At 42.0% G+C, this 23,633-nt stretch overlaps 5 protein-coding genes across 18 annotated transcripts in view; 2 read left to right on the top strand and 3 right to left on the bottom strand.

The window, feature by feature from the left end:
• Positions 1–62: 62 nt before the first annotated feature.
• Positions 63–9,318, bottom strand: PCNP (PEST proteolytic signal containing nuclear protein). 3 transcript variants are annotated; one of them, XM_033517832.1, is made up of 6 exons: positions 9,224–9,238; positions 6,641–6,766; positions 5,496–5,716; positions 3,497–3,571; positions 2,959–3,014; positions 63–2,048 (listed from the first exon to the last, which is right to left on the bottom strand). In XM_033517832.1, exons 2-6 carry the CDS (start codon positions 6,687–6,689, stop codon positions 1,919–1,921), a joined length of 531 nt encoding a protein of 176 aa, XP_033373723.1. In that variant the 5' UTR covers positions 6,690–6,766; positions 9,224–9,238; the 3' UTR covers positions 63–1,918. The 3 variants fall into 3 exon arrangements, with proteins under 3 accessions (XP_033373723.1, XP_015476665.1, XP_033373721.1); XM_015621179.3 differs by lacking the exon at positions 6,641–6,766 and having other exon boundaries at positions 9,224–9,318; XM_033517830.1 differs by lacking the exon at positions 6,641–6,766 and having other exon boundaries at positions 9,188–9,293.
• A 2,227-nt stretch (positions 9,319–11,545) lies between these two features.
• On the bottom strand, positions 11,546–15,536 carry TRMT10C (tRNA methyltransferase 10C, mitochondrial RNase P subunit). 3 transcript variants are annotated; one of them, XM_015629010.3, is made up of 3 exons: positions 15,343–15,445; positions 13,615–13,758; positions 11,546–13,430 (listed from the first exon to the last, which is right to left on the bottom strand). In XM_015629010.3, the coding sequence occupies exon 3, from the start codon at positions 13,397–13,399 to the stop codon at positions 12,146–12,148; it is 1,254 nt and encodes a 417-aa protein (XP_015484496.1). In that variant the 5' UTR covers positions 13,400–13,430; positions 13,615–13,758; positions 15,343–15,445; the 3' UTR covers positions 11,546–12,145. The 3 variants fall into 3 exon arrangements, with proteins under 3 accessions (XP_015484496.1, XP_018862419.1, XP_015484506.1); XM_019006874.2 differs by lacking the exon at positions 15,343–15,445 and adding an exon at positions 14,932–15,195; XM_015629020.3 differs by lacking the exon at positions 15,343–15,445 and adding an exon at positions 15,456–15,536 and having other exon boundaries at positions 11,554–13,430.
• TXNL4B (thioredoxin like 4B) lies at positions 15,534–17,371 on the top strand. Its single transcript, XM_015629081.3, has 4 exons — positions 15,534–15,652; positions 15,907–16,072; positions 16,415–16,566; positions 17,008–17,371. The coding sequence occupies exons 2-4, from the start codon at positions 15,941–15,943 to the stop codon at positions 17,171–17,173; spliced, it is 450 nt and encodes a 149-aa protein (XP_015484567.1). The 5' UTR covers positions 15,534–15,652; positions 15,907–15,940; the 3' UTR covers positions 17,174–17,371.
• On the bottom strand, positions 16,093–22,272 carry LOC107204991 (putative protein FAM172B). 6 transcript variants are annotated; one of them, XM_033517806.1, is made up of 4 exons: positions 21,954–22,235; positions 21,475–21,843; positions 18,656–19,713; positions 16,093–16,767 (listed from the first exon to the last, which is right to left on the bottom strand). In XM_033517806.1, exons 2-3 carry the CDS (start codon positions 21,505–21,507, stop codon positions 18,658–18,660), a joined length of 1,089 nt encoding a protein of 362 aa, XP_033373697.1. In that variant the 5' UTR covers positions 21,508–21,843; positions 21,954–22,235; the 3' UTR covers positions 16,093–16,767; positions 18,656–18,657. The 6 variants fall into 6 exon arrangements, 5 of the variants coding, with proteins under 5 accessions (XP_033373697.1, XP_033373700.1, XP_015484537.1 ...); XM_033517809.1 differs by lacking the exon at positions 16,093–16,767 and having other exon boundaries at positions 18,351–19,713; positions 21,475–21,553; positions 21,639–21,843; XM_015629051.3 differs by lacking the exon at positions 16,093–16,767 and having other exon boundaries at positions 18,351–19,713; positions 21,475–21,553; positions 22,134–22,246.
• Positions 22,258–23,633, top strand: part of SENP7 (SUMO specific peptidase 7) — a 44,600-nt gene continuing 43,224 nt past the window's right edge. For 2 of the 5 annotated variants that reach the window (XM_015628977.2, XM_015628986.2), the window contains exon 1: positions 22,259–22,334. The gene's annotated coding sequence lies outside the window, so the exon portion shown is untranslated. Of the gene's footprint in view, positions 22,335–23,633 lie in introns of all 5 variants that reach the window. The other 3 variants (XM_033517789.1, XM_015628959.2, XM_015628968.2) reach the window with 2 other exon arrangements.

Raw genomic sequence — 23,633 nt, 5'->3', positions numbered from 1 at the left:
AGTGATTGATAGAGTATGAACCAGCTACTGAGGAGCACGAGAAAATAGCTATTCACTGTGGATTACCACTATCTTAAAGGGATTTATTTAGACAAACATAACCACATGTGATGAAAAAAAGTGAAAAGTTTGTCTTGGCTTGTTCCATTAATGCCCAAATTGGTTTTGGAAGTCCTGAAAGTCACTTTTGAAACTGTGTTTAGTTTTAAATAAACCAAATATTTCTGCTATGGAAGAAAAATAATGTATACATTTTTATGTTAAGTTTATAACAAGGCTTTTAAAAGAAAACAGTTACAGGTATTCAACTGCATCAGACTTCAAAAGAAAAAAGATTACACATACAATACAAAAATACAAAAAAATATTTTTAGAACTTACAAACTCAAAAGTCTAAGTGGTCAGAGCTTTCCTAAAATAATAATAATAATAATGATAAAAAAATACATTTCAAGATGCACTTTCCTTTCTGCACTTGCAAGTTCAACTTTAGCAAGAAGACAGTTTCAGAGGCAAGATGAAAGCAATTAATGTATTGAATGCTACAACCATTTTCCAGCTGAAATTAATTTAGTGGTTGACACTATCAGGTATTTGAGTTTTAAAAAAGTATTATGTTTGTTTGGGGTAGGGGAGGTGGTGCTCTTGGGGCAGGTGGTGGTGTTGCTGTTGATAATGTTATATTTAACCAGTTTTGTTAGCAAAATGTTCTACAAATACACAATCTAAATTAGACTGAAATTTAGACAGTCATTACTAGCACCAAAATCCTTCAGCACCCTCCTGCAGTATGGAAGCTAAGAAATAAACTGACCAGATTCATGTCACTGCTGCAAATCACTGCAAAAGGAAGACAGGCAGGAAAAGGTCAAGTTTTATTTCCAAAGTTGACACTTGTTAGAAACATCAGGAGTGTGATACAGCATTCCTCAACCTGATAGTGTCCACTGAGGTCATAGGCATCAAGGCATTTTGTCTTAAATGGCAAGACAGGGAAAGTGCATCTTAGATTTTTCATACTTAAGCAGTGAGTTACCGATTTTTGGTGTGGCTTTTATTCCTTCTAGGCATAGTAAAGAAAAATATTTCAACCAAAGGTGAAGCTTAATGTACATTAGCTTGTATTTTTGGTGGTGGCTTTTGTGTACCACTAGGAAATGCTAACAAGCACTACTCAAGGCTAATGACTTAAAAGGAGCACACTGAAAAGACTGATTTTACCTTTGTAGTGACTATTCTTTACAGACTGTATCTAATATACAGACAAGGCCCATTTCCTTAGGACAGAACAGGCCACTGAAGGTTACACATCCTACATGAAGTTTTAAACAAAATCAGAGCTAAGTTACCAGAGCCACTCAGAGCAACATAATTCCTAGTTTGCAGAGACTTAACAAAAGGTGACTGCAGGGAGAAAAAAAATCCAGGTTCTTATTATTTCCTGTGTAAGATTATACTCAAATTAATAGTCCAGTAACACTTCTAGCACAAGACAATGCTCGCTCTCGTTAGCAGAATTCCTAGGAGTCAAGTGTTTCTCCTGTTATGAAGAGGGAGCCAGAAGTGAGAATGCAAGAGCATTCAATTTTAACCTGATTAAAGAGACAGTAACCTTTTTCATCCACCTTATTTAATCACTGACAAAAAAAATTATCTTAAAAAGGTACCACTCCAATTTCTTTATTATCTGTAACCTTTTGAAACTAATCACATGAACTACAAAATTAGCAAATGCCTTGAAATCTGTATACAAAACATAAATTACCTCTAATTTCAAACTCATTTATTAGTGTACCACTCAAAGTCTTAAAAAAGTGGCTCCAAAGATAGTCTCATACCATTCTTAAAAAAGGAAACTGTTCCTTTAATGTTACACCCTCCCCTCCCCCCAAAACACCCAACTTGTAATCCACATCATTTAGTTATTTTCTTGGTCATGGACATTTCCAAGATGAGATTTTATATTTCGTTCCCATAGCTTCTGGTTGTCAGAAAATCCATGCTTTCCTTTATTGAACGAATTTGGTCCTGCTGAGGTTGGTGTATCCCTGTGAAAAGTAAAACAAGAGCAGTTGAGAAAGCCAGCTCAACTATAAGTAGACTGTGCCATGTAACCCTGAAAATGACAATTTTGAGCCCTGTCTGCCCCAGAAACTACCACACATTTCCTTCTGCTACATCAGGAGCCCTCACTCTTAGCAACTGTAAACTGGCCACAGAACTGATCTGTACCCAGTATGTCAAAACAGAGCGATGAGATGGGGCAGGAGAGGAGGTTGCAGTGGCAGTAATGGCTGCCAGCTACCAAGATTAAGAAACTGAGGATTCAAATTTGCTACTGGAGAAAAAAGAAAAACTATCATACTAGAGAACTTCCAGAATGACTGACTGTAAAAGAAGTCATGATAAACATCTCTAAAATACAAATTCTCAAAATTCACCCCTAATTCCAGGGATGTCTCCTCTGAAAAGGTCCCTACTTATTATAGGACTGGTCCCCTACCATGTCTGTGGCAAGCAGGAGAATTACATGATTAATTATAAAATCCCTGTTTTTCTGAGAGATGTTTCTTATCTTCCCCTTGCACATGAGTTTAAAAATGTGACCAGACTACCTACTTCAAGGCTATTTATAAAAGGGAGAACCAGAAAAATACAAAGTAGAGACAAGCAGGAATTCCTATTACATTTACAAGAAACAAATGAGCTTCTATTTAATGCAAACTCACTTACTTCCTCAAAAAAGGTAAATAAGATTCAAAGTTCAAATGCAAATATACTACTTTTAACCTGTAGATGACACATTTGAAAATCTTGTCTCTGGAGAAATACTTCTTCAACCTATTCTACCTCCCTGTAGGTATTTGTATTCTCAAACCATCCTCAAGATCTGCCCTGAGCCAGGGAGGTACTTCACACGCTCACCCTTCTCCACAGCACAGTTCAAAGCTGCCCTACCTTCCGATGTTCTTCATGCGCATCTTGGCTTCAGGGGGCATTTCCTCTGGTTCGCTCTGCAGGGACAAAGGAGGTCAGAGGAGGGCTGAGCGCCTGTATTTCAACACTTCAAATGCCTGACACGATAAAGGCTGGACTACAGCCCTATAGGACAGCAAACTGACTTTGGACAAAATGGAGGTCCTGCACAGTTAGAGAACAAAATACAAATTCCTCCGTTCAACTCTATGTAAGCAGTAATGTAACAAAATATTTAGCAAACCAGAAGCAGAACTTTCCTCTGTCTCCCCCTAACCAAGCCTAGACAAAGCAAGTATTAATTCAAATTATGTTGTGCATCTCATTTGCAGGGAGAAGTTATCGACATTTTAATGATTTCTTGAACCAACACAGAGCTACTGTACGTTCTCAATCAGAGTCAAAAGAGATGCTTCTAGGTTGGAAATTCCTGACATTTACGTTAAGAACCATAAATAACTCACTCTCTCTGCCTACCACACCAATGGTATTTTGTGTTGATCACTGGCTTATTACTCACATCTTCATCTTCGTTGAAAGCTGCTGCTACAGAAAGGGTTTTTGGAGCCAGGGTTGGAACAGGCTCTTTCGGCTTCTGGAAAAGACAAAATGCACAAGTAACGTAAGTCTACTAACTCAAAAAAGCCACCCTTGGCTTTTAAAGTATTTTGGTAAAATTAAGTCAAACACCTTCACTAAAATGGGCAACCAGGGGGATAAGTTTCTGTCTGAATCAAGCATATAAAGGATTCTCTAATGAAAAAGGAAAATGACTGCTCATTTATGTGTGACCACTGCGAGCAGCAAGCTGAGCCCTCTCATATTACAACTCCACACGCAGGTCTTAACTTTCTAGCACACTGCAGGGGTACTCAGCCATTGGTGCATGATGTGAACAATTAAAACAGAACCTGAACAATTTGTGGTATTCAAAATTTTACTGTGTCACTATTTCCATTATTCTTTTGGGATATTCTTATCCATCAGTGTCAGAAAAAAATGAATATGCTTATTTTCTTCTATTTTAACAACATGACAGCTTTCTGGCTTAAAACAATTTAATGCTTTTAAACTAACAGTAGAGATACTAACAGTATCTACCACACGGTCTGATTAATATAAAGTTCCTTTAAAGAGTATTTATTTTATTTCCAATTTTTCATTCTTCTATTTGAAGTGTAGGAAGCTGTCACTGTTACATGTTATACAGCAGTGATACCAAAAGTTACTTCAACATCACTGAGAAAAAAACAAGCTACTAGTAACAGATTGGCACTATGGTACTAAATCCATCCTGTACAGTGCTTTCTCCATTTTGCCTTTACTGGCAATTCTTTAAAACACACTCCTAGAAGCTGGTACTGCAGTATAGCCCTTATGCAACTGCCTACAGCTGTTCTTTACTGATACTGCACAACATATAAATACCACACCATTTTTAAAGCATCTGCGCCCAAGGAATGGGGAATGTACTAGGGGAGTAAAAATGACTGAAAAGAAACAGGGTAAATTTCAGCACTGTGCCATCTGGTGCACTGTCAGTCACCCACTAAATTCAGTGAACCAGTAATCCTGAGCCAAATTTACTGTCACTTTGGACATGAGAAACTGAAGCATGCTAGAAGCTCAGAGAAGGAAGCCTTTATTTTTCCAAAGTCTGAGCTGACCTGACTGCATTTATACCCAAGAATGCTGCCAGCCCACATCTCCCATCTCAAAATAACAGAGCACCCTTTTAATCCTTTGCAGGTCTCTAAAATGCTGGCATTGCGGGTACAAGGCTTTAATGATTAGAGTTTGAGTTTGGTGCAGACAACTACTTATAACATATCCATCACAAAAACAGGTGGGAATTGTAAATGAACTCTATTAACAGAGATGCAGCCCCTTGGCCAAGCCAGTGGAGGACTACTCTGGAAGTACAGACAGTCATCAGATTCCCCCCTGAACAAGAACAAGGATATCTTGTGCTGGAAAATCAACTGGATCAGTATTCTTAGAAACCTATGTAACAAAGCCCCATCTCTTGCATTTAACACAAATAAATCATACTGACCTTGCAAAGTCATGGAAATATGCTACAATTCCCCCTGCTAAAATAAGACCTTTGGAGTGGAAGACAACCTATTAAGCCATCTAGATGTTTTCTTCTAGCTTTAAGCATCCTATGCAATGAAGCTCCCAGCAGGCATTTCAAGTACCCTCAACAGCTTAACAAGTCTGCTCATTTCCCTCGGGAAATTATTGCAGACTTATCAAACCTCATTACAAAATTATTCTGTACGTTCAAAGATCTACAATTAATTTCAATCAAGTCTTATGATTCCTGAGACTACTGACCTGATATTAATCACCTTGAAGTACTTACACATGCCTGACTAGCTGGCCTTGCAATTCCTGCTTAAACTTTACCCAAGTTACCCTCATGGGAATTCAAGGTTTCCTTCTGCAAGGAAGCCTCCCCAGAGTACTTCCCTTTGCCCACAGTTCCCTAAAATTAAAAGCTCTCAGTAACTTACATTTGCTCCCAGTTTGATGGATATTGCAGATGCCTTCTTTGTTGTCTGACTGCCTATGGAAAATCCAAACTTGGACATTTTGGCAGGAGCAGGTTTTGTGGTGAAGTCTTCAGCTTCTTCATTAGCTGCCCGTTTCTCTGCGCTGCGACTCGAACTTTCTCCTCCATTACTGGAAGAAACAGTCTTAGTTTTCACAGGTTTTTCTGCCTCTTCTTCAGGTCCTGGTGAAGTCGAAACAACTTACCAAGATGAGCTACTTTTACTGAGCAGATTGATGGGAGCAGCAACCTCAAAAAGCATTATACTTTGGGTGCAATAGGTAAGACGTTTTTAGTGACAGCAGTTTCCACCAATGTATATTTAGTGGACAGCAAAACACAAAGAGGAGAAGAAACTGCAAGCACTCCACTACTTGTAAAGAACTTCTTGTATGAGCCAGGAAAACAATCTTGAAGCACCATCTCTTTATTTAGTATGGAAGTCAAAGTTCACGTAGTAAATTAAATGTAGATGACTAAATCTTTTTAAGTTTTTAAGTTGCCACAGATAAGCTTTCATAATTGGAATCCCAATTCCAAATCTAGAGTAGATAATCTAAGTTAAAATTAATTCTACTAAATTTCTACAAAATCATGTCCATGCCAGTCTCTAGGCTTGTCTGGCACAACTCTAAAATCATGGGAGTGACTAGAGTGAGGCCGGCTGTCTCAATCATGTTTCAAGTCACTGCTTGTCCGCATCTCATCTGTAATATATCTGCCAAGCTCTGCTTGAGGAAGGAATCAGCACTAAAAAAACATATATATAGATTTCATCTTTTCTGGTTTTGTATAGTCATGGAAAACATAGCAGCTGAACAGTGATCCACAGAGAAAAAACATTCAAGCAACACTTCCATTCCTATAAAATCAGCTTCTTCAGCTACACCAAGAGACAAAGGTGTCCTTGGAAAACTCATACTGAACAGAGTAAATGCTTCAGCAAAAAGACAGTTCCCTGCTGCTGAAATAAGCAAACCACTGCAGTAGCAGAAGGGGGGAAAAACCAAAACACATTAAGGGATGGACAGGGAAGTGCTCACAGTAGCAGTTTAAAACAACTGGAGCTAGCACAAGTTCCTCATCACATCAAATGGAGAACAGCACCTTCCATGCACAGCAAATTCCGACCATCAGGGGATAAAGCTCTTTGCATTGCTAATGCAAAAAGCTACTAGGATGAAGCAATGAGAGAGAAGAAAGTCTGAACTGGGGGTCAACAAGATTGTAGTTCTGAGAAAAAAAAAAAAAGAAGCAAACAACATCAGGAAAGAGAAAAACTAGGGACTCAATCTATATATATATTTGTCTGCTATTTCCCAAATCATAAGCAGCAGAATATACCACTTCTATCCCACTCTTCTGGGTATCAAGATAGTAAGTGATTGAAACCAAAATTGATTTATCATTCACCTTCAGAAATATGGCAGATCACAAAAAAAATTTGTAACTTTAACCAGTTTCACTGTATTAAAAAATGGTACTAAAATTTGATCCAGAAAATATAGATATAAAAATGAAAAACAAAGGAGGAAAGAGAAACAATCAAAATTTACACAAGTGACCTTGGGCACTGGTAGCTGTCTTAGCACAGTTTACCAAACAGCAGTCTGCAGATACTATGAGAGAGCATCCTTACAGCTAGTCCATGAAATCACACTAAACAGAATGTTCCAAGCCCAGCCTCAGTACACTAGAGACTGTGAGTCAAGTGTAGGTAAAAGATTCACTGGCCTTAAAAGCGCTGGAACCACAGGGTTAAGTCTTCTTTTTCATGACATACAAAATCCATAGCAGCCCAAAATTCAGGGCACATTGAACCAGTCCAGTTTCCTAGACTAAAGGTTTAGGACCTTCTAAAGGTCCTAGGACTAAAGGACCTTCTGCTAGCCTGAAGGTTATTACACTGCCTCTTACAGCTTACTTCTTTTAACTGCAAATTCTCAAATGCTGCTAAGCACAAGGTGAAGCCTAGTACAATCTACCCACATCTGTTTTCTCACCAAATCCTAAAGAGTAACTCTCAGGATCAGTTCCTATCAGCACTGCATTTTGAGTGTTATTTCTACTGGGCTTGCCAAAGGATGAACTCCAGACTGCTGAAAGAAAAGCTGTTGCTTGACAAGAGAGCTGTAAGGGGCACAGGACAATTGGGGACGGTGGGGAGGGAGCCGTTGTGCTGTTTAATTTCTGCAGGAAACAGAAATGCAGACATATTCACCATTAAACAGGTCTCTACCATCTCCCATGCCAGTTCATATAAATATTCCAAGATACCAAGGCTGCTTTATTGTTTCCTGGAGGTCATACTTCACCTACAGAAAGCACCAGTACCATTTCCAAACTAGACTGGCAAGTGCCCTTTTCATGGATTGCAGTAAAAAAATGTCTAACTTCACAGCTAAGTTTTACTCATGTGTATCAACAAACCACTCAAGTGGACAACTTCCACTGTCCAGGTGGCTGAAGTGACAAGAGTGACAGTGCCAGCTGCACAGCATTTCTCTGAGTGTGCACGGCGCTCTCCCTGGGAGTGCGACCACTGGGACATGTGGGAACAAACCAGTCACAACTACATTAATAAGTAAATGTTAATACAAGCCCCACTATCCTGGAAAAAGCTAAAGACTGCAAATTGCTTTCAAAAATCCTCAGGTAACATTCCTCCCCAGAGCCATGGTTTCTCTGCTCATTCAGATCATGTTTCAGCATACAGAAGAGTACACAGGGCAGGATGAATTACTGATACACTGATGCTGTCCAGTTACTGTATTACTAATACAAAAAAAACACCCAATACTATCACCAAAAAAATAAAAACCAAAAAGCCACTGAGGCCCAACAGAGAACCAAGGGTCAAGGAACTACCTAAAATCGGTATTGTTCAAATGTCAGAGATTATCAAAAAAACATTCACTGTTGAGGCTATCCTGATTGGTTTACAAGCCTGATTTAATTTTTCAAAAGATCTAAGAAATGCCCTCTCTCTACAGATGTACTGAAACAAACAAACAAACAAACCCAACTAAAACAACAACAAAAAAAAAAAACACCAAAAAAGAAAAGCAAACACACTGTCCTCTCAATTTTAAGTAAAGAAAGAAGAAAAGAAACATACAACTAAAATTTTCGAACCAAATAGTGCAGAAATGACAGGAATGTCCAGTCATAATACAAATACTGTAAAACCAAACAGGAAACTTACAGATAGTTGCCAGGTAAAAAAAACCCAAAAAACCCAAATTATTAAAACAGCAATTAAAGAACATTCACTGTACCCATTAATAAAAAAGGTATCATAACTGTTGAAAGTTAATCTTTAAGGCTCTGTCTTCATCCTTGCGGCCAGCAACAGTCGTATTTCTCTCAGAACACGGCGTAAGTACTCCATGTATTTTTACGAGAGAGAAATAGCGCATTCGCATGGACAAGGAGAAGCTGGTGTATTTTCACAAAAGCGCCTTTAAAGCTGAGCACAGCAGGCCCGACTCGGCCTCTCCTTCAGCGCAGCCCCCTCAGGCCCGGTCCACCCACTATCCCCGCAGGGCCGGGCACTGCACGGCCTGGCCCAGGCAACTCATGGCCGGGTGAGGCACACCTGGACCAACCCTTCTCCTCCCACCTCCTCTGGAGCAGCCCAGACCCCTTTCCCACCCCACAGCTCCGCGGCGAGAGGCGCTACATGTTCACCTCCTGCGGGCAGCGGCCGCTTCGCCTTCTCCCCTTCGGCTCTGCTGTCCGCCATTTTCCCCCGCCTCCTCCGCCGCCTCACGCGCCGCGCACGCGCGCCGCTCGGGCCCGCCCCCGCGAGGCGCCGCTCGCGGCCAGGCCGGCCCCGCCCCTGCGGCGCGCGGAGATGGCGCGGCGGGAGCGCCGGGGGCAGCGGGAGCGCGCCGGGGGCAGCGGGNGCGCCGGGGGCAGCGGGAGCGCGCCGGGGGCAGCGGGAGCGCGCCGAGCGGCGCCGATCTGCCGCTCGTCCGGAGCCGGTGCGCACGTGGGCACGGCTTCCATTCCCTCCCCAGGGGAAAGCGGGCGGATCAGTCACCACCCCCGGCACTGCCGGCATCGCACCTCTGCGTCACGGGGGTGCGAAGGAACCACGTCCGCTGCCGCGCCCTCCTCACTGCGCGTGGTTTTAACGATTACCTTCCGTGATTCACAAGTATCATTACCTCATTGCCTCCTCGGTGCGTATAAATATCTAAAGTGTGTGGAGGTGGTACGCCAAGTCGGATCCGGGCTCTGCTCGATGGTGCCAAGCCGTGGGACAAGAGGCAACGGGCAGAAACTGATGCACAGAAATTCCACCTGAACTTGAGGAAGAAATTCTTGACTGTGCAGTGACCAAGAACTGGGACAGGCTTGCTCAGAGGGAGCGTGGAGTCTCCCTCACTGGAGATACTCAAGAAACCTCCAGATGCAATCCTGTGCCATGTGCTCGGGAATGACCCTGTGTGATTTGGGATATTGGACCAGGTGACCCATTGTGGCCCTTTCCAACCTACCCAGTCTGTGATTCTGTAACACGAGTTCGAGTGAGCAGAGACATCACCTTCCCCCCACCCAAGTGTGCAAGCCAGTCTGCAGATCAGAAGAGGCTGTTTGTATCGAGGAAGAGCAAACGACAGAAGGGACATGGTACCCAGCCCATGGCAGGAGGTTGGAATTAGATGAGGCCCCTTCCAGCCCAAACCCTTCCCCAGTTCTATGACATTCAGCAGCACGTAGCTCCTTTGCTGTCTCTTCCTCCCTTGCAGAAAGAGTGAGTGAAGCACACACACACTCACACAGCCAGTCCTTACACTTAAGGGCTTCCCATGAGCTGAAGGCAGCTCTCAATCATGTTAAAGATACATATTATATTGTTGGCTTTTCACAAATATTAAAATGAATGTTATGTGTATAAGAATGGGAAATTTTGTTGTGTTAATATAGTTTGCTTTATTTCTGTTATTGATGAAACTTAGAAATAGTATAATACATGTATGTTAGGCTATAGCATGGTATTAAAATAAAAACTGCTTTTGTTTGTATAACCCAAAGACTGAGGAAAAAAAATAGCTAGAGAACTCCTGCATTTGTAAACTATCTTATCCAGATGAAGACAGAAGTGACCAGAACTCTGGGGGGGAGGAATTTATTGCATTTCTGGTATCAGGGAATGTAAATCTCAATGGCACCAAGAAGATTGATCTATTGGGAAGGGGGCAAGAGAAAACTAAATAAAAGAAAACCAAAGATCCTAAGATGAATGTATGAATATGTATGAGAATTTATGGCTATGTAGTAGGATTCTGTTTTTAAGGGACAATCCTTTGTCAGTAAGGTGTGCTCTCTTGGCTGAATGCAGAGACACTCGGCCGTATCTGTATACTTTTCTTTTTCTCCTAATTGTCTTTTTTTTATTAAACTTTTAAATTCTATAAAAATTATGTGAACCTCATTTTTCATAATCATTACCTGGAACACCACCCTAAGGTGAAGCATTGTGTACTTCCCAACAACTGTAAGCTAAAAGGAAGCAGCTCTTTCCCTGTGCCAGAGGTTATCCATGCCTGGAGGTCCCTGCACCTCACAACAGGCAGCGAAGGGCAGTATCGGGCTAGTGAATCTTCTGCCTTCCAACCCCCACCTTGCAACAGCACGTAGGAAGAGGTCCCCAGGGAGTGGGTCAGCACCAAATCATCATCTGCCATCACTGACTTCAACAATCACTCACAAAGAAAACCCTCCTCATCCTACAGACAGCATAGCAGGCCTGTATTTAGCTGCCCATGGCAGCTCTGCAGCCTGAACACAGACTTTCAGACACCAAAACATTTTGAGGTGCGAGAAATATTAAAAGGCTCTCTGCTCCTCCAAGTATTTACTAATAGGACTGTTTACCATCTCATAAGTTCCAGCACTTTGGGAAATCTACATTACATGGCCTGAAAACACAGGTACTCTGGGATAAAAGTCTTACACAAAAGTAGGTAAGTTGTTTTGTTTTGGGTTTTTTTTGTTTGTTTGTTTTTTTGTTTTTTTTTTTTTTTTTTTGGTGCAGTCAAGAGATTTGCCTTATTCCTTCCAAACAGTGACTTGATTTGTGCCAGATAGAACATCCAGAAATAAATGGTGCAGTGCTCCCAACTCATGCAAGGTTTTAACCATTTTAGTTCAGCTACCAAAGGTCAATTCATCTGCACAGAAGAGGACTCAGGAAGTAATGGGAGAGGTCTCTTCTACTTCATCTTAGTGATCTTTTAGAATAAAACTGTAGACAGCCTCCAAAGTAGTGAGCTCTGAAGACCTTTGCATTCAGTAACAATTACCCTTGTCCAAGCACAGTTCCATTGAACAGACTGATAGTCTTCGTGTACAGTTATTCTTTTTTTTTACAACAGATTATCTCATTTCTCTTACATAATTTCAATAATGTGTGAATAAATTTAAACAGCTGGACTACTAAAGTAATTTAAACAACCCAACTCTTAACAATGATCATTTCAAATGTAAGCAACAAAACATGTTCTGGGATTAAGAGCTGAACAGAGTTCCAGATGTACCGAGAAGCCGAAGCATTAAAGGACACAGCTTGTGTGTAAAAAATTCATTCTCCTCTCCATCATTCTACTTTTGCTTTAGTTTATACTTGTTGGGGTAGTTCTTGACAAATCGCTTTCCTTCTACTTCTCGTCCCTTTCCAAGTTTAAGTGTGTTGACCAGGTCTAACGTTTTTTTCAGTTCCTTTACAGGTCTGTTTACAAAACCACAATATTTCCTTTTTGGAACAAATTCCAGAGCCTTCTTCCAGTCAGCAGTATCTTTCAAGGTTAATAAAATCTGCATCATTTGATCCAGTGTGAGATTTTTGGCACCAGTATTCCAAAGCAAATACTTCTCCAGTGGAAGGGCTGCAGTCTCCAGTCCTAATCGCTTTGCCCGTGCTAAAGAGACTCCTGTTTTTATGCTCCTGTCAACCATTGACCCAACAATATAGATCTTATCGTGATCAAATGTTTTCATTACTTTGGGAGAATCAGCTGTCAGATAGATAAGCTTATCCTTTGGAAAGATTTCTGTGTAGCACCGATCTGTCACTGTGATAAGCAGTTTGTCCCATGCCTCTCTATAACTCTTGATAAATTCCCTATGATAGAGGCTATCATCTTTGAAGTTACAGAAGTGGATATGGAATGGATCCACAGATTTCCGATTGCAGCTTTCACTCATTACTATCTGTCTCACTGTATTTGTGACTTCTCGGACAGACATTTCATTCTCATAAGACATGTCAAATACTAGAGGCTGGCCAAAGATCATGGACTGAGCAGCCCTCCAGTTGTATGCTTTATCCATAGTGCTGGACCACATACATATCAATGAACTCTTTTTCGTCTCATCTGTTTTTGAAGCTTGATCTTGTGCTTCCAGCCTCCTTTCCCTTTTCTCATCCATCTTTCTTTTGTCATTTTTCTTGTGAAGTTCTTTGAGATGCAAATATTTTACATACTTCTTTTTGGCTGACTTAGAAGGACACTCCATAAAAGTTTTTAACTGTTCTTCACTAATATTTTCTGGAACTGCTCTGCCAGCTAGTCTCCACATCTCCAAAGTCTCACGTGCAGCAGCCAAACTGGAAAGCTCCTTAGGCTCCGAGACCATCTCACTGACCTCTTCTTGCAACCCGGATTTCATTACCTTCTTCCACTCATCTAAATCTAGTTTTTCTGAGGGTTCACATGCCTTGTCCTGCTTCAGACAAAGTGATAAACTCAGAGTTCTACTGAGTGGAAGCAAATCCTTTTTCATCCCATGTTGTGCAGCAAATGGAAGGCCAGAACTTCTTAAAATTTTTCTAAGAAGCATATTAGCAGACTGCATACTTAGGCATGTGCTGTGTTGCAACTCTTATCTGCAAAACACCAATAAGAGGGGAAAAAAACTTGTCAGAAATCACAAAGAAAACATATGCAGATTTTTATTCTTAGTAACACTGACAGAAAATAGGTTACTTCTTGAAGGATGCTAGAAATTTCTCCTTCTATGAATTTTTTACTGTATCCTAAATAAAACCAGCTTAAAGCAGTTATACTTACTGCAATTCAAAATGTAGTCAAACAACCTTCAAGAACTGTCCAAGATCTCTTTAAGTTATCTGTATCATATGACGAGCCTTCACAACCAAAGTCAGTGAAAATGCTGCATGGAAACCAGAAGCATTTTTAAGTAATTTATCTATCCTGTGAAAACAGAAAGAAGAGATGGAAGAATGACAACTAGTACAGGAAAAGACCATCTTTTTTTTTTTTTTTCTAAATTGTTCGTGTAATTGGAATAGGCTCAAAAAGCTGAGGACATACCCCCCCCCTCCAGTCCCATTAATTTTATCCACATTTGTATATAAATATGAAAGGTCTGCAGAAAGAAAAACACCCAAGAACATTTAATAGTTTCCTTGGCCTATGCACACTACTGAACTAAGTATCGGTGAAGTTTCAGTGCTTGAGGAAACATGATTTGGACAAAACTAGAATTAATTCCCAATTTTTAGATCAAAACTCATAATCTTCCTAATAAACTGAAAATAATGTGATATACAGAACAAGAAGTTAAATCTAATACTGGGTTTATAAATACATACCTTCTCAGATGGAGGTATGTATTTACATACATATGTACACAGAAGGAGCAGTGTATGATTTAGAAATGCTATATAACCTGGCCTGTGTTTTACTATACAGTAATTGGTCAAACTGGTGGCTTACCTCTCATGTTCTACCATTATTAAGATAAAAGAAACAAGAACCACCAAGCAACCTAACAATGTGAAAATCTCTAAGTGTTACAACAGTAGTATCCCTAATTTTACATTGAGGCATTAAACCTACTGGCAAAATAATCAAAGAAGCATGGAGAAATCAAGGGATCAGTTCCTCAATTAACTTACATTACTGGAGGTAAAATTAAGTCAGTATTGAACACTGGATTTACACCATTAGAATACCTGATGACAGCTTTTGACAGAGCCTTCCAGTGTGTCATTCAAGCTAACATCATTACTACAAGAATTAATCTAAGGCTCTTTGAACAATCTAGATTTGTAGCACTGAAAGTATTTTTCTTCTTCTTTGTTATCATGACTTCACTGCAACTCATCTCAGTAACAGAAAGGCCCTTCACTGATATTTCAGAGTCTGAACAACTTGCCTTACTCCTCCAGCACAACTGTCCACTCAAAAACACAGAATCACAGACTGACTAAGGTTGCAAAGAGCCACAATGGATCATCTGGTTCAACCCTTCAGGGTCGTCTCAGAGCACATGGCACAGGAATATATCCAGACAGGTGTGGAATATCTCCAGTGAGGGAGACTCCACAACAGCTGTGGGCAACCTGTTCAGTGCACGATCACCTGCAGAGTAAAGAAGTTCTTCGTCACGTTCAGGCGGAACTTCTGTGCACCAGTATCTGTATCTATCTATCTATCTTCTGTGCAGCAGTATCTGCCCACTGCCTCTTGTCTCACGGCTCGGCACCACGGGGCAGAGCCTGGTCCCACACTCTCGGCACTCGCTTTAGACTCTCACTGATGAGGCCTGCTGCAGGGGAACAGCACTGCACGTACACGCTCTTCAACAACTCTTAAGCCAGCCCACGAGTACCCGAGCCGCGGAGCGCCAGCTCACACCCCCAGCCCCGCGCTGTGCCCCCCCAGCCCTCCCGGGGACACCGGCGCGCCCGCTCCCCGCGCTGCGGCGGGGACCCGCCAGGACCGCGGCCTTCGGGGCAGCGCGCCGCGGGTGGCGAGAAGCACCTGCCCGACCTGCGGCCGCGCTCCCGCTCGCTGGGTTCGGTCGGGACAGGGCCGGGCCGGGCTGGGCCCGGAGCCGCCCCACGGTCACCGCCGGCCCCGACCGCGCCGCCACCACCGCTCACCTCGCGGAGCCGCTGCGCCTGCGCGGGGCACGCCCGCCCGGCCGCGGTGCGTGCCTCGGCTGTCCCCGGTGCTCCGCGGCTGCACCGCCGGCGTTCCGCGCTGTCTGCGTCCCCACGGCGGGAGCTGCGGCGGACGGCGATCCGAACTCTCCCGTATTCCATTCCTGGGGAGCCCCCGGGCACTGAGGGGGCTGCCGGTGGGTTCTGCACCGCTCCTGGTGCGGGGCAGGGTCTGGCTCCGCCGCCGCGCTGGGCCGGGGCGTGCGGCAATCGCCTGGGCCCGAGGGTTTGTCAGCCCGGCCTGGTGATCTGTGGTGTCTCCGTTCCCCTCTCTCCCTCTCTTCTCTCCCCTATTAAAGATTTTAATAGCACAGAGCAGTTTCGCTTCTTTTTGGCCCGCAGGTTGCTGTTGTTTGATGTGCTTTGTTTTGTTGTTTTTTTCCCCTGTCAGGTAGGGATTTTAGTGGAGACCGTGGTCTGTCGCGATGAGTTTTCTGCTGCCCAAACTGACCTGTAAGAAGGAAGTGGATCAGGCAATAAAAAGCGTCGCTGAGAAGGTTTTGGTTCTCCGTTTTGGAAGAGATAATGATGCTGTTTGTCTGCAGCTCGATGATATTGTAAGACAATTTTTTTCTTCTTTTTTTTTTTTTTTTTTTAAACGGATTGTACAAGTATAGTTGGTGCATAGAAGAAAATGTTGCTTTTGCTAAGATAGGGACTCACAAAGAGTTTGGTGGCAAATATAGAATGAAATTTTATTTATAAAAAAAGTTTGAAAAGTAAGCATCTGTGTTTTTACTACTGTAGTGGCTGAACAAAGTGCTTGAGGTAGACAACATGTAATATTCTATACCTGCTTAAGCTAGTAACACATAAGAGAAACAGGCTTTATAAAGCTTACCACCCTCTTTTCTTCATGTCTCACTGTAATTGTCATCTGCATTTCTCACTCTTTCCAGCTTGCAAAAACAGCTCATGACCTGAGTAAAATGGCAGTCATTTACCTGGTGGATGTGAACAATGTCCCAGTGTACACCCAGTATTTTGACATCAGTTATATTCCATCTACTGTATTTTTCTTCAATGGACAGCACATGAAGGTTGATTATGGGTAAGTCATCCTACCATTGTATATTAAGCCTGTAAGAATTATCAGTCTGTGTTACCATGTCTGGAGAAGATGATATTTGAAAATTATAATGTTGTTACCAGCATCTGCATTGAGAATTCTGTAGGAAGCCAGAAGGATGTAAAATAGGGAAGTAATTTGAAATATGCTCTGATGCAATAAGTAGGTGAAATATGTCTGACTCTGCAAAAAATAGTAAGAAATGGTTAAAAACTTAGAAATGACAGTGCACCTGTTTGACCTTTGGAGGTCACAGCATATTCCTGACGTGTTACCAAGTTAGTTCATTCTTTCAGAATGACTAGATCAGAGCTCCTTATCTCATTTGGGCATCTTTTCACATTTTTAGGTGTTTTTTCTCTACATATTTTAATGTTATTTTCTACCTTCTAAATTCTGCCTTTGTCTTGTGCTTATATTTAGGTCTCCAGATCACACCAAATTTGTAGGAAGCTTCAAAACAAAGCAAGACTTTATAGATCTGATTGAAGTGATCTACCGTGGAGCAATGCGGGGAAAGCTCATTGTGAGAAGTCCTATTGACCCCAACAACATTCCTAAATATGACCTTCTCTACCAAGGAATTTAATGGGTTGACCTAAGAATTGCACAAATGGATGATGTTGTATATCCCTTTTTCCTTTGAGTGCTTTTGGCCTCCTCTGGCATTGTGGGACAGTTTGAGCAGTTATCCTGAAGGATCATATTGGTCTCCTTCTGAAGACAGATATTCTGTCACCTCACGCTTCTCTCATAAATAAAGCTACATGTTCATGCACGGAGTTCACACAAGTGACTGTTCTTTGAGTTGTGTGCTGACCAGCCCTTACAAAACAGGCAGGTTTTGTGCATCCTCAGCCATTCCATCTCCAGTGCTACCTTCTTCAGGGAACTGAGGCGCTCTGTTAGTTGATTGTTTAGTAACATTTTCATTCAGATGTAGTAACAGTAAATCTGATATTAATAAAAAAAGCTGTGCTTGCTCTCAAGAGCAGTCAACTGAATGTGCCTTTCCCATAGAATTTTACATTTTACCCATTGCTGCAAAACAGGACAGAAGTTTCTTCTGAGAGAGATGATGACTGAAATCTGAAATGGATATAAATATAAAAGGAAGTTGCTACTCTCTTCTCTCTCTTTTTGACTGAGATTGGAATGTTCTGCACTTGTAGGAGAAGGTTTTGTCATCCTTAAAGAGATTTTTGTGGCTATTGAACACTTATGATTCCCACGGGCTTGAACTGAAAATTAAGAATAACTCTTTTGTTTACATTCACTTTAAAGATTATTTGAACTTCTGCTTGTACACATTGCAAGCCTTGGGTATGTAAATTTAAAAACTTTGTTTCCCATCTCTGTCTAAAGTTAAACAGCTGAGAGGAAACAGCAATGTTATTACTTTGCATCAGTTTGGTAACTGCAGGTTGCTGGACTATTGTATCTATAGCAACTCATGTCCAGAATTCTCACTGTCTTAGCTGGCTTTAAAATAGAAATTATTTTACCTCCGTGTGTCATGTTTGGGGCACACCAAGTCTGACTGGAGGGAAGGAAGTAGTGTGTACTTCCCTGTTCAGCTTAACAGCAAATGTTTCAAGGAGGAAGGTGGATGTTCTGGCTCTTGAAAGATTTTAAACAACACATGGTACAGAGAAAGGAGAATACAGATTTTTTTTTACATGCTCTTCCTATTCCAAACTTGGCCTTCTAATGAAGCTAAGTACTTAAGCAAATGTTTTCCTGATAGTTTAGTCTCATGATACAACTGTAACTACAGAATGTTTATTATAGAAAATGATAGATGAGAGTTTGTGCACTTTAACATATTGAATTCAACTTTAAATTTCATAACTAGCCAAAGGCTTTTGGCTTAAGGCTTTCAACAATGCATTTCTTTCCTAATAGTTAACTTTTGTCTTTTTCAAAACCAAAACATTTTTTTCAAAACCAAACTAGTTTCAAACACAGAACTGTGAATTTCTCCACAGTGAGATGAAGGTGCTTAGGTGACAGAAGGCTGCAGAGGCAGTTACGAAAGGAAGATACCACTATCAAAAACCAACAAGTGTACCTTTATTTATTGCCTCTCTTCTTATGTGTGCTGCTTCTGGTTGCAACAGGTGAATTCCTCAAGGCTGTTGTGATCTTGGCTTTCAGCTTGTTCTTCAGGTACTTAAAGATGGGTTGTAAGCAGCAGGAGGGTGCTAAACCATACTTTTCTGTTCCAGCAGACAAAGTAGGACAATTTACTCTCAGGAGAAAGCCCACAGTTTTATTTAGGGGTTTACTGTTCGACACCCATTCCTGGCAGTTTCTGTATATCCATTCCTGTATTTCTGGATCATGTCTGCTCTGGTGCTGCATGTTGTGTGTGGAGTCGATGAATGCCACTGAGTACACTTTATTTATCACCTCATGTTTCCTCTGCACCAGCAGATCAACAAACACCAACCCCCCATAGCCATGGGCAATGAAGGCCACATTCCTGGCTGCACTCTTTGCAATGAAATGATCCCATACATACATGGTATGCTCCTCAGGGCTGCTGCTGCCCCTCTTGGGGATCCACCAGACAGACTGTGTAAAATTAAGTGCTTCTTCCTTGGCAGAAAATCTCTCGTTTTCAGTGTTCAGATCAGTGAAGTTGTCATTGGGGTTCAGTACAATCACTTCCCATTGGCTTTGCAGGGCCATTTTGATGAATGGTATTTGTGTTCCATGCCTCAGGCCCTCACTGACAATTGCCCTTCGCCCCCACTGTCCAGCACAAAAAACTCCACGGTCCTGAAGAAGGATAATTAGGCTAGAGGAACTTGTTAGTGCATTTTTGCTCATGAAAAAGAAACTTCTTGGTTCATCCTGTGTAGCATCAGTAGGAATATAAACCTTCTGCAGCATGCAGACTCTTTCCAGGAGCTCATAAACATACTGGGTAATAAAATGTCCCAGAACTTCGTAGCGTTTATGATTCTGCTCATGTCCATTCTTGTAGTAATTGAAGACGAAGGACTCATTTGTATCCAGGTGCCTCAGCTCCCCTTTTATATTGAAGTCATATTTTAGTTCCTCTTGATACTGTGAACCCTCTGTTAGTTTCCTCAAACTGAGTTCACGCTGTATTTGTAACCACTACAAATAAAGAAGACTATCATGGCAAAGTAGTGATAGACCTCCACACAACACCTGTCTACACATCCCCGTGCCCCTTGCATTAGAATTCAGATTTAAAAGCTGTTACAAATGAAATACTTGCTGATCCAGAGTATTTTGTGGTGATGTATAATAAACTAGCTGCCTCCAAATTCTCTTGGAGATGTCAGTTGCCAAGTTCCAACAGCAGTAATTCCTCTACATTTATTAGGCCTTATTTCCTTTGGTAGTTAAAAATTTGTAAGCTAGCATGTTTATTTATAGACCTGTTTACAGTAGTTTGAATTAAAGGCTTTAAGAAGGTGGCACATGTACATGGTTCATTGTTCTCTTGGACAACTTTTATTGCACTGTGTCCTAGCTGTTATCTTGGAACTCCACGAGTTCCAAGGCTGCCTTTGAAATACAAGCCTTGGCAATTGGAAAGTCCAAAAGTCATACTGGATCCTGCATTTTTAAAGAAAAGAAGCTGCACTTAGTAAGGGCTTCAACCTTCCTGTTGCTTGTGTACCAGCATACTCTCCATGTTCTACCTTCAACTGCGCTAGAACAGATAAATACATGTATGTGTTTGCTTTCTGCTAATCACTCTAGTTAGTCATTCATCCTTGCAAGCACTTGCCACATGGAAATATAGAAATGGATGACAGAATAAACTAGCCACTGTGGTCCAGGAGCCGGAGAAAAGAAGGTCCAGGCAGGAAACTATCATGATGTTGGACTGAGGTCTCCAATTTCAGATTACCTGTCATGACTGATATGAATTATAGCAGGAAGTGATTTTTGTGCAGGTGAGAAATTAAGCTTAGCAGAACCTTCTATTTTCCTAGTAACTCTTCAATCTACTACTGACTGTCACTGGCTGTAGAATGGCAAATAGGGTATAACCTTTGGTGTGGTCAGAATTCTACCTTTACAGAAGTTTACTACTAATACAGTTTGGTTTTTTTTGTAAATTATCTGAATCAAGTTATATTTGGTAAGATAGACTATGTAAGTTTTTCTTCATGAACTAAAAGAAGTTTTATAGAACACAGTAAATTACATTCTATATTAACAGTCACTGTACCATCTGATACAGCAAATTACTAGGACAAAAAGTGATGTGAATATTTTCATGTAAATGAAGGGCTGCTGAAGATTTCTGGAGGCAGAAACAAAGAAACAAACACAGTTTTACATAAGGTGCACATACGACTTTCCTTTGCCTTCAAGATGCAAAATGAAAAGTTTTGAGGCAATTAATGATGGGTCATCACTTAAGAGTTTACTTAAATAGCAGCTTAAAAGTATATGCTTATTATTCCAGAGGACTGATTTTATGGTAGTAACACAATTAATTATAGAATTAAAAAGTAGCAATTACAGATTGTTCTAGATACAGCTGTATAATGCATGTACTTCTTTGTTGTAAGTCTGCATTCTAAATCAGCATTGATAGCTGCTTGTACCTCACTGTCTATATATAAATGCAATATTCAAGGTTGTAAAGGCTGCCAGCATATACAATTGCTACCTTAATTTTAAAAATTTGCTTTTGGGGAAAAATTAATCCCTCTTTCCCTCCCTCCCACTTTTCTATTCAGATTCTGAAATGCTTCAGATGTAAATTCAGCTGGTGCTTGTTGCAGCATTTAGCATATTCTAAACACTACTGCAGTATAAGTACTATGAAAGATCAATAAAGATTACTTTGTTTTCCATTTAAAACCACCTTATTCTACTAAAGCCTGATATTACCATATGGTCTCCTGTAAAATCTGTCATCATCATAGATGGAAATCTTTTTCACTCTGGGAATGTAGTGTAGACAAGTTCTCTGCGTGAAAAAAATAAACCAAATCATGGTTTCAGTTTTCATTATTTTACATATCTAGGCGTCTATCTACAAAACCTACCAATACCTGATAGTTTGTGGTCATGTAAAGTGCTCCAAATAGTTTCCGGTTATAAACTAACCTTTTATGTTTGTAATTCACACCCGACAATAAGTTAAAGCTAAACCTCGAGTATGAAGCTGAACATTTGTCCACACCAGTTTTCAGTCCCACTACCAATTAGAAAACAAAACAAAAAGCTCCATGGAAAACTTAAAATTCTGAAGCTGTCCTGAAAAAAAAACCACAAAAACACAAAGAAAAATAAAAAATAAAAATAAAAAAAAACAAAAACAAAAAAAACCAGGAACCCAAAACAAAGCACAAAACAAGAACTCCCACCCAGCAAATCTTCGTCTTTCCCTTGGCTGCGGGAGAATTTCTAAGGGCAGCAGCTGCAAACCGCGGCCAGCCGGGGTTCTGAGGGCGCTCCCCGGCTGTTCGTCCTCCCGTCAGGGGATTAACCTGGCGGGCTCTGGCTGTCAGCTGAGGGAAACACCATTAGCAAGGTACAACTTAAACCTGAGTCGGGCTCACTACTACTTCTTTAAAAGTAATGCGGTTTTCTCGGTTCTTCAGTGGCTTTTAGCGGGTCAGTGCCGAGCTTATCCCAGCAGGTTAAAGCTCGGAGGGCCTGAGGGGCGGTGCCCGGCCCGGAAGTGCTGGGGGAAGCTGCGCAGGCAGCGGCGGCGCCGGGCTGGGTAAACAGCTCCGGCAGTGGCGGTGAGTGAGTGCTGTGTGCTGCTGCCGGGGTCGCTCGATCCCACCCGCTGCCGGCCTTTCGGCTGGGGAGAGGGGAAGAAGGCAGGGCTGCAGCCGGCCGGCAGCACCTCCGGGGCCGGGCGGCCGCGGTGTCTGGCGCGAAGGAGCGAAGCCGGCAGGGCGGTTTGACAGGGGGGGCACCGAGGGACGGAGGGAGGGCTGGTGGGGCGGCGTAGCTGCGCCTCTGGGAGGAGGCTGAGGAGAGAGTGTAAAAAAGTGGAGTCGCTGGCTCAGGCCCTCGGGATTTGCGGGTTTGTCAGAGGGAAGCCGTTCCCCTCCTAACGGGAGGAGCCGGGGCCGGGGCTGCGGAGCTCGGGGCCCGCGGTGCTCCGCCGGCGGGCAGCCCTGTGTCAGGGCTCATGCGGTGACAGCCCGGGTGCGGCCGCTCCTGGCCGGTGCCTGTTCCCCTCAGCTGTCAGGCGGCCCCCGTTTGTCGGCTCTTCCTCGTCATAGTCATCGGAACTGGCAGCACTTTAGCTCTCCTTTATCGGTCTGTTCCCCATGTTGGGGGACTATGGTTCTCAGTTAAAAAAGACGCTGAGATAAGTAAAAGTCCCCGAACTTGGCCTCTTGATAGACTCCAAGCCAGCTGTAATCTTTGAAGGTCTTATACCACAGTCATACAGAGTATGTATAAACAGAATACCTCTAAATGTTGGAAGCTCTGAGGCTGTGTTCTTCCAGTGATGAAATTTATAGATTTAACAGGAATCCTTGCCTTTTATTTATTCTTGGAGCCATTTCAGTGGTACAGATGTCTTCTTTTACTCCTTTTTACTCTGTAGTCCAAGTGTGAACTGCTTGTTAGTTGTGTGCTTGCAGCAAGGAGTCAATCAGTAAATGTCTTAGCTAAGGATAAATTCTAGGACAATTTCATTAACAATTCTGCCTATGCTGACAATCCAGAGCCTTGCCTAGGTGCATGTCTGGCTTGTATTGTGGCTGTCAATTACTTTTTACCAAGGCCTGTAGTAACAGGGCAAGATAGAATAGTCATAAACTGAAAGATGGTAGGTGTACATTGGACATGAGGAAGAAATATGTTTTACAATGAGGATGGTGAAACTGGAACAGGTTGCCCAGAGACAGAAGCAGTGGGTGCCCCAACACATGGGAGTGTTCAAGGTCAGGCTGAATAGGCCTGATGGATTGAAAGATGGCCCTGCCCATGGCAGGAGGGCTGGGCTATAAAATAATTTAAAATCCCCATCCAACTCAAGCTACGTTATGAATGTGTTTTCTTTGTTATAGTTTACTCAA

Source organism: Parus major, chromosome 1 (assembly GCF_001522545.3).
Source record: "Parus major isolate Abel chromosome 1, Parus_major1.1, whole genome shotgun sequence".
Lineage (NCBI taxonomy): Eukaryota > Metazoa > Chordata > Aves > Passeriformes > Paridae > Parus > Parus major.
Note: the sequence above shows the minus strand (reverse complement) of the source record. Positions and strands in the feature narration are given on the sequence as shown.

Excerpts from the sequence above, each read along its gene's own strand:
- LOC107204991 (XM_015629051.3), bottom strand. The coding sequence starts at position 21,507 with ATGATGATGACAGATTTTACAGGAGACCATATG. Across the intron at positions 19,714-21,474 it reads ATTTTACAGGAGACCATATG|TGGTTACAAATACAGCGTGA; the intron begins GTAATATCAGGC and ends CTTTATTTGTAG.
- TXNL4B (XM_015629081.3), top strand. The coding sequence starts at position 15,941 with ATGAGTTTTCTGCTGCCCAAACTGACCTGTAAGAAGGAAGTGGATCAG. Across the intron at positions 16,073-16,414 it reads GTCTGCAGCTCGATGATATT|CTTGCAAAAACAGCTCATGA; the intron begins GTAAGACAATTT and ends CACTCTTTCCAG. Across the intron at positions 16,567-17,007 it reads CACATGAAGGTTGATTATGG|GTCTCCAGATCACACCAAAT; the intron begins GTAAGTCATCCT and ends GCTTATATTTAG.
- PCNP (XM_033517830.1), bottom strand. The coding sequence starts at position 9,278 with ATGGCGGACAGCAGAGCCGAAGGGGAGAAGGCGAAGCGGCCGCTGCCC. Across the intron at positions 3,572-5,495 it reads CCATCAAACTGGGAGCAAAT|AAGCCGAAAGAGCCTGTTCC; the intron begins GTAAGTTACTGA and ends TGTCTTTTCCAG. Across the intron at positions 2,049-2,958 it reads CGCATGAAGAACATCGGAAG|GGATACACCAACCTCAGCAG; the intron begins GTAGGGCAGCTT and ends TACTTTTCACAG.
- TRMT10C (XM_015629020.3), bottom strand. The coding sequence starts at position 13,399 with ATGCAGTCTGCTAATATGCTTCTTAGAAAAATTTTAAGAAGTTCTGGC.